Raw genomic sequence first — 9,295 nt, 5'->3', positions numbered from 1 at the left:
AAAAAAAACCACACACAGGAGAAAACAACAACATGGGGTATTATCTCTACACTAGAAAATCCAGAGATGCAGTTAATGGAAGCATGACTGGGTCATCTTTATTTCTGATAATCTCCCATTGTATCCATCTCCACTTCCTGGGAAGCCCTACAGTTGTACAGATCTATTTCAAAGTTCTAAATGGAGCCTGGAAACATTAGGTTTTAAGGAAAGAGCAAATAGGACCTTAACAAGGTTTTTCTAATGAATTGCACATGTACTTAGTAGGTTAATATATATGAAGACTTATATGTATACATTGTTTTGAACATTATAAGTATTTTCAGATTTCCATAACTTCAGAAAAAACAAAGAAATCTCTTTTAAGACCAAAATTAAATTCTAGTAGCAAATGGTAATAAAATAAAAAATAGTCAAGTAATCTACACTGAGTGGCCAGATTATTATGACGGGCCAGATTATTATGACCACCCCATCAGTACTTTCACCTTCAATACTCTGGCGATTCTTCTTGGCATTGACTCCACGAGATGCTGAAAAGTGATGCGAGGAATCTGACACCATGACTGATGAATAGCACTGTCCAGTTCTGGGAGATTTGATGGTTGTGGAACCAGCTGCCTGATGGCTCAATTGGATTGAGATCTGGTGACTGTGGGGGACACCTAAGCAAGGTAAAGTCTCCTTCTTGTTCTTGAATACACTCCTGCACAATATGAGCACCGTGGCATGGCGCATTGTCTTGTTGGAAAAAGCCAACTCCATTGGGATATGCCATCAACATGATAGGATGAACCTGATCAGCAATGATACTTCGGTATGTTGTGCTATTCAGATGTTTATAATGATCTGGCCCTCTAGCAACTTCAGGGGAAATTATAGCTAATTTGCCTACAAATGTCAGTGGGTCATAATAATCTGGCCACTCAGTGTATTATAGCAAATATCAATATATTACAAGTGCTCTAATTACAGATACTTTAAATACTGATATAATTTCTATTAACTAAGAAATCTACTTGTTTGCTTGAAGTATATCCAAGCAGGCCAACAGGTAAATTAAAAGTATTTGTAGAAGAGAACATTGACATGAAGGTATTTACTTTAAATTCCTTACTCATCAGAGTTTAAGATGAGTGGTCTCACCTCTGGAAGTTCTGTCAATATCAGGGTCAGTAGGAACTCTCTGCCCTCAACTGGCAGCTCCCACTTCTGTCAGTCTCCCCTGGAGAAGGGAGATGGCCTCTGGAAACATGGGTCTTTTATACTCCCCTAAGACCACACCCATTTGCCAAATTAAGTGGATTACAAGAATAATAGGATTAAGCTTAGAATGTACAGAAAACAACCCTGGGGGCTAACAGCCTAAAAGAATGTAAATGTGTTTTGTGATGAGATTCATGAAACTTGCAAATATGGAATACAGTGTTATTAACTGTAGTCACCATCTTATGGATGCTGTAGAAAATCATTTTTAACAGAGGTGCCATGTTATTTGTATTTTGTTGCCACCTATCGCAAGTTATGAAATCAGTGATGCCCTGGCCATGTAAGTTGTTTCCCTAAATGATCAAATCTTTGAGAATTTAGCTCTATTTTATGAAAGTAATCTAACCTTGCAAGAAACATGAAGAGTAAAAATCTAAATAAAACTCACCTTGTGCTAGCTTTGGCAGCACATATACTGATATTGGAACAATACAGAGAAGATGAGCATGGCCCCTGCGCAAGGATGACATGCGAATTCGTGAAGCATTCCATGTTTTTAAATAAATAAATAAATAACTAAATAAACTTTTTAAAAACTATTGAAAAACAAATAATAAAAGTCATCAAAGCCCACATATACTAGAAAGAGTTGAAGTAGCTGCCCTCTTAATCAGTTTATAGAAATGTAAATTAACCCAAAGTTCATTGATCAGCAATGGCACTTCAGGCACTGTTTCCTGAGGAGAACAAGGATAAGAAAGGGAATAGTGCATATCCTACTAAGACACATGGCCCTAATCAGTTTGGCTCAGTGGAAAGAGTGTTGGCCTGGGGACTAAAGGATCCCAGGTTCACTTCCAGTCAAGGGCATGTACCTTGGTTGCAGGCACATTCCCAGTAGGGGGTGTGCAGGAAGCAGCTGATCAATATTTCTCTCATCGATGTTTCCAACTCTCTATCTCTCTCCCTTCCTCTCTCTAAAAAATCAATAAAATATATATTTTTTAAAAAGGTACATGTACATGTGTATATGAAGACATTTAATAAGTTAATTTTGGGAAATGCCTCAAACATTTCTCAATAGGTTATAAGTCATTTACATAAGGTATAGAGAATAAAATGTCTACTGTTCTCATTTTTTAGACCATATCAACTATTATGTAGACTATCTATTACATGGTGCTGTCCCTTACAGGGACTTGTCCAACCTTCCCTTGTAATATTAATTCCTGGATTTGTGATTGTGTCACATAGCATTTTAAAATTCTAAAACCTGGGCCCTGTAATCTTATTCCTTCTTCAAATAATAAATACAGACAGTAAGCCATCCTAACTAAGTTTTTCTAGGTAGCATAGTAACTACAACAACATGTAAAGATAAAAATGTAAAAAATGAAAAGCTAATAGGCTCATGAAAAAAAGGTATTTTTTTTTAGGCAAAAAAAAAAAAAAATACTAGTATTTCAAATATCAGACACTTTGGAAATAAAATCAGAAGGACCAAAAGCTATTTTCAAAAGAACACTAATGCTCTGTAATGTAATGCTAAGACTTTCCCTTAGATTTCAGTTCACTAAAAAGGGACCTTCAGTTGCTTCCCATGGCAGGGTGGGGACAGAGTGGGGATGCTGTGAGAACCCAGGGCAGAAGCAGCAACATAGCCATTTGAACTACAACAAGGATTTAACATGACCAGTGCAAGGCTCCTTTCACAGTTTGGCACCTCCACATGCTGAGCAGAGCCTCCTGACTTTGCTATTAGCAACCACTGATGAATTCTAGTTGACATCAGTATGATGAGAGTGAATAGTTGGTCAGTGTTTCTAGCAGAAGGTGAACAAGTTACCAAATTGCTTTCAGGACTCTTTGGGCATCTAGAGAGAGATGTTAACAGCCAGTTATGAAAAGCAGCCCCCATCAGGCTCATCTGGTCATCTGATGTTCAGCTAATAGGAGCCATGCTGACTGGAACATCCAGAACAGACCCAGCCCTAAGCCAGTTATCAACTTGGAGTTCTCATTATGCTGGTAGCAGCAGCCTGAAGGCAGCAGCTTTAACCTCTATCAGAACTAGGTTTCAGGTGAACATTTTTCTGGGAAATATGTTACCGCCTCTTCAGATGCTATATCTCTTCAGAGGACAGTAACCCCTAGCATATTTCCCAATAGTGCTGCGATGCACGTACTGCTCATTAGCCTACTTGGGATTCCACTTACAATATTTCAGAGGTTTTCCTGGTTCAAATGGGAGTTCAATTTTTAATTTGTTTGAAGAAACTCCAGTAATCCCACTCTTAGGAATATATCCCAAGGAACATGAAACACCAATCAGAAAGAACATAAGCACCACTATGTTCATAGCAGCACAATTTACAATAGCTAAGATTTGGAAACAGCCTAAGTTCCCAGCAGCAGCAGAGTGGATTAGAAAACCATGGTACATCTACATAATGGAATACTACGTGCTGCTTACAATAGAAAGAACTCTTACCATCTGCAACAGCATGGATGAACTTGGAGAGCATTATGCTAAAGGAAATAAACCATGCAGAGAAAGATCAGTATCACATGATCTCACTCACTTGTGGACTATAATGAACAACATAAACAGATTAACAAAAATAGGTCTAGAGACACAGAAGCATGGAACAGATCATCAAACCTAACAGGGAAGGCAGAGGAGGTTAGGCAAGGGTGAGGGGTAGTTGTGGGGGGAAGAGATCAACCAAAGAACTTGGATGCATATAAGCATAACCAATGGACACAGGCAATATGTGGGGGTGAAGGCCAGGGCTGGGGCGCAGGTGCAGGCTGGAGGAGGACAACAGGGGGAAAGGGGACATATGTAATACTTTCAACAAAAAGGAATATATATATATATATCACAAAATCCAATGTAGCGATAGCTTTTGTAAGATATGTTTTTCAAAGAATGTATTCATAATCATCTAAAATTTCAATTGCATAGGCACAATATTGTTCATAAAATCCTCATATTACCTCATTAATGTTTGCCTTCTTATTATTGGTCTTATGTTCTTGATGAACACCTCCTTTTTCTCTGATGTTTATCAATTTAATTGATTTATACAAAGACCCAATTTTTGATGTTGCTGATTTTATTTATTTATATTTTTAATTTCAGTATTTTCTGTGATTATTATAATTTTATTTTTAATTTATTTGACAGGAATTTGCTTTTCTTTTCTTCTTTTTTATTGATTTCAGAGAGGAAGGGAGAGGGAGAGAGAGATAGAAATAATGGAGAAAATCATTGATTGGTTGCCTCCTGCACATCCCACACAGCCTGCAACCCAGACAAGTGCCCTGACCTGGAATCCAACTGTGGCCTTCTGGTTCATAGGTCAACACTCAACCACTGAGCCATGCTGGCCAGGCAAATTTGCTTTTCTTTACCTCCTTGAGATAGGCTTTTCTTCTTTTATAATATATTCATTTAGTAGCCCACATTTTTCTCTAAGCATTGCTTTAATTGCAACTCAAAATTTTGTTTGGATGCATCCTTAATTTTACTCAATTAAAAATATTTCCAAAATATACTTCCATCATTGTTTTTCCTTTAACCCATGCAGTTTCATGGGAACCACATAGGAGAACAAATGCTGTGCCAACAAGGATGGACTGTGCCAGGCTGGGACTTGTATGTGCTCAGCCTCTTTCCTCACCTCCTTTGCTCCCTATCACAGGTAGCCCAACAGCACAGGCTGAGACTCCCAAGCTTTTCACAGAGTGGTTTCCAGCAGACACTGGAAGGACATTAGAGGGTGAGAGGAAGGGAGAAGCACTGTATTTCTCCACCCTGTCTCTACCTGGAGCACCATCTTCAAGGTACCAGCATCCCTCCATGATTTTGGCCCTGAGGGCTGGTAAAACCTTAATGTCCTTATTCCATGGTCTAGGGTGGTAGTGTCTCCCTGCTGATGCCAATGTCTGATTTTCTCACTGTGTCTTGTTTGGCTTTTAAACATTGGCTTCACCAGTACAACCAGTTCCTTGCATTATATCCCCCTCTTTTAAATGCAAAGATTAATTTTCTTTTTCTTGTTTTGATTCTTGGAGACCTGGTTCCCTTTCATATTTCTAAAGCCTGAAGACAAATTATAATGAGATACAGCACCATGTAACAAATTATACCTTTAAAAATAAAATAAATGCAGTACTGAAATCTGTTTAAAGGCAAACTAAGGTTTTCTTATTTGTGTTTCAACATAGTCTTTTCTCTCTCCTTTGTTTGTTTGTTTGTTTGTTTGTGAGAGATTTTTCATTAATCCTCAGCTGAGGGTATTTTTCCCATTGATTTTTAACTAAGAGCAGAAGGGAGGGGGAAAGACAGAAAGAGAGTCACATGGATGTGAGAGAGACACATCAATTGGCTGCCTCCTGTACACTCCTGGAATGGCTCAGGAGGTTGAGTCTGTAACCGCGGCATATGCCTGTGTCAGAAATTGAACCTATGACCCTTCAGTCCATAGACAGAGGATCTAACCAATGAGAAAAACCAGCCTAGGCTTATCACATATTTTTTGAAATATATTTTTATTGATTTCAGAAAAGAATGGAGAGGAGGAGAGAGATATAAATATCAACAATGAGAGAGAATCATTGATTGGCTGCCTCCAGTCACCCTCTTCCCCACACTGGGGACATAGCCTACAACCCTGGCATGTGCACTGACCTGGAATCAAAGTGTGGCCACCTGGTTCATAGGTTGACTCTCAATAACTGAGTAACACCAGCCAGACCTTGTCAGAGATTTTGATTTACACATAACTATGAGCTGTGAATCAGTAAGTTTGAAATCAGGCTTTTAAAAACTATATCTGCAAACTAAAGATTTTAAAAATATATAAAGAACTGCATTCCACTACCTGTAGTCCCAGTTTATTTAACACAATCAACCAATTTATAGGAAATACATGTTTTCACCTTAGCACCTTTCCAAGCAACTGGGGTGAACCAAAATAAGACAACTGAGGCCTCTCCCCAGGGAAACTTATTGTATAATAAGACAAGGAAGATGAGGCAAACAGAAAATAATTGGGGAGATACACCAGATTTAATTACAAAATTAAATAAAATAAAACTTAGCTTAATTCATCAAAATATATAAATAGTAAAAAATTTTACAGAAATATATTCTGAGTGCCACATGTATTTTTAAGTTTTCCAGTGGCCACATAAATAAACCAATTGACAACATTTAAAATAAATTTTATTAATATATTTAACCCCATACAGGATCATTTCAGCATGTAATTACTATTGAAAATATTAATGAGATATTTTACTTTCTTTATTGTTAGTTGTTGACACAATTCAAGCATTTTCCCTTTACAAAACAGCTCAATGCACACTACTCACAATTCAAGTGTGCAATATCTGCATGTGACTACCCAACTACACAGAGAAAATTTAAACAACCCACCCGTCCATATGGGGGACACCTTGTTTTGAAATCCTTAGCTGGCAGAACAATTTCAAGTAGTCCTAGGGAAGATTTCTCCAGCATCGGGCCCTGCCATGGACATGGCTTCACCAGCATGCCCTTCCTGTCGTAAAGCTGCTGCTACAGCGCTTGCCTGGTACTTGCAGTTCCCAGTGGCCAGCAAAACCAGCAGCAGGATCATCTTCTTCCAACGCTGCCCTTGGCTGGTTTTGTTGTCAAGTGTCTCTGAAAGACACTTCTCTGTCAACAGCTCCCACCGTGGTCTAGAGTCGGGTTTCTGGGGGGTTCTGGGGTAGATTTACAGCAAGTTCTGCTAGTGCAGCTCCAGAGTACTTCTCTAATAATTGGGAGGACCAGGGTGGGGCAAGACTTCATTGGCTGCTCCATGTCAGACCTGGGGATAGTGACCACTCCTTGTATCTGCTATTCTCTTGTCTTGGAGCTCTCTTTCCCTTTCACTAGACAGTACCTCGTTGCTGCAGTGTTGTTATGATCAATCATTCTTTAGAGTCACTTTCCCTATTGATGTTTCTGTGTCTTGCCTAAACCTTGGCTCATAAATGTAATATTCATGCAAGTATATGCTCTGTGTCAGTGAAATCTAGTGGACTACAGCCACAATAATGCATTCGCCAGCCTCCCAAGGTTAGTGAAAAACTCAAGTCCTAGACTAATGCACGTGGTATAATTTTATTTATTAAAAAAGCTCAAAAAATACACAAAGCCAAAATCACATACATGATCTAGCCATGCGTGGTAAAATTATAAATAACGGGAAACAGCAACAAAATTCAAGAAAGTGGGTATCTCTGCCAGGAGAGGAAGGCACACCAGGCAGCAGCATATGGTGGGGACCAAGGGTATTGGTAATGTTCCTTTTGTTCGTATAGTTATTCAGTTGATAGGGTCACAAATGTTATTTTCTTTATTATTTTTCACCACACGTGTTGTCTATCCTCTCAACCTTGGCAACCAGGCAGGGCTTACGGCCTCTGACCTGGAGCAGCCCTATGAATTTTCCCGTGTGCTCTTACACAAACATGTTTCTCCCTTCCTCTCTTTCTCTCTTTCTTTTTCTTTCTTTCCCGAGGATATTTTTCCATTGACTTTTAGAGAGAGTGGAAGGTAGTGAGGGAGAAGAAAGTGAGAGGGAGAGAAAGAGAGAGAGATTGATCTAAGAATGGCACATCAATTGGTTGCCTCCTGCACACACCTGGGCCAGGGCCTGGGATAGAACCTGCAACCCAGGTATGAGCTTTTGAGTGTGAATCAAACCCGAGACCCTTCATTGCTCAGGCCAAAGCTCTAACCATTGAGCATACTGGCCAGGGCCAAACTGATGCTATCTTTGTGTGCAATGCCAGGAGTAGGTTTGAAAGTGCTGAATTAGACTTGATTCCCTGATAATTCCACATAAGTCTTGACATATTAGGCTGTTCTCCTTCGTTTTAACACAGCGGTTCTCAACCTTGGCTCCACATTAGAATCACCTGGGAATCTTTTTAAAATCCTGATTTCTGGGCCTCATCCTCCAGAAATTCTGTTTCTTTGTTATTAATGTTGTGGCCTCACCCCATAACAAAGAAACAGAATTTCCGGAGGATGGGGCCCAGAAATCAGGATTTTAAAAAGATTCCCAGGTGATTCTAATGTGCAGCCAAGGTTGAGAACCATTGTTTTAACACATACTTCTACTCCAGGATAACCTATTGTAATTAGAAAATAAAAACCATCTATCTCTCTGTTTTGATCCATAGGGAGAAGAAAACAAATACTAAGATACACACAACTTTAATTTTTAGTTTGTCAATACACCCATGAGGATTCTTTCTGAGTGACAGATACTAATTCAATATGGGTTCTCCACAGCAGGGCGTTAGGCTACTTCCCTCAGAGTCCCGGCTGCAGCCTGCACCGTGAAGGCTGCGACAGAAATCTGTCTCTTCACTTCTCCCCAGGCCTTGGAAGGATCCACTTTGCTTTCGATATCAAACAGAGCATCATAAATCCCTGGGAATGACTCTCCTGCGTACTTATTGTGGCTGCTTGGTGCAAAGATGACATGCCTGTTGATAAAAAATGGTTTCCCATCTGTTAGTTGCCCAGTGACATATTCAAGGGAAAACAGGAGCACGCTACAATTCCTGGATCGCATAATTCTAATTTTATGATTTCAGTAAGCCACATCTCAACTTCCAAGTTCAACCACCTCCAAAGACTAGTCTTTGGAATGACTGTGCATTAATTAGCTAATTTAACTTTAGAAAGACAAAGTGGTTCTGAGCAACAAAAATAACAACGATAGCAAAAACAGCTTGTCACCTACTATGGGCCACACCTGAAATAATTTATCTATAATTTTACAATGCTTAAAAATAAACTCGAGAAAAGATAATATTAGCACTTCAAAGAAGGGGAAATTGAGGCCCGGGAGACTAGGTGATCAGTCTCAAGGCACATGGCAAAAAAGTGCTGACTTTTTACCATTCCATTCTATCCTCTGAAGTGCAGCAAAACTATTATTAAAGTCCTATTTGTGACCCACCAACTTACTATTTTGTTTTCCTTCTCTTTAAAATGAAGCCATGCAAACATATTAGACATTCCTCAGCTTAAAGC

The 9,295-nt window shown here is 39.2% G+C and overlaps 1 protein-coding gene across 2 annotated transcripts in view; it reads right to left on the bottom strand.

Moving 5' to 3' along the window:
* Positions 1 to 7,354: 7,354 nt before the first annotated feature.
* The window catches only part of FOLH1 (folate hydrolase 1), a 48,831-nt gene continuing 46,890 nt past the window's right edge, over positions 7,355 to 9,295 (bottom strand). For both annotated transcript variants that reach the window (XM_081100407.1, XM_081100408.1), the window contains one exon: positions 7,355 to 8,742. In XM_081100407.1, the coding sequence (XP_080956533.1) occupies positions 8,553 to 8,742 (190 nt within the window). In that variant the 3' untranslated portion in view covers positions 7,355 to 8,552. The remainder of the gene's footprint in view (positions 8,743 to 9,295) is intronic.

The sequence above is a fragment of the Myotis nattereri genome, assembly GCF_964212035.1.
Source record: "Myotis nattereri genome assembly, chromosome: 9".
NCBI classification, from domain to species: Eukaryota; Metazoa; Chordata; class Mammalia; order Chiroptera; family Vespertilionidae; genus Myotis; species Myotis nattereri.
The sequence above is the reverse complement of the archived record's forward strand: the minus strand, read 5'-3'. Positions and strand labels throughout refer to the sequence as shown.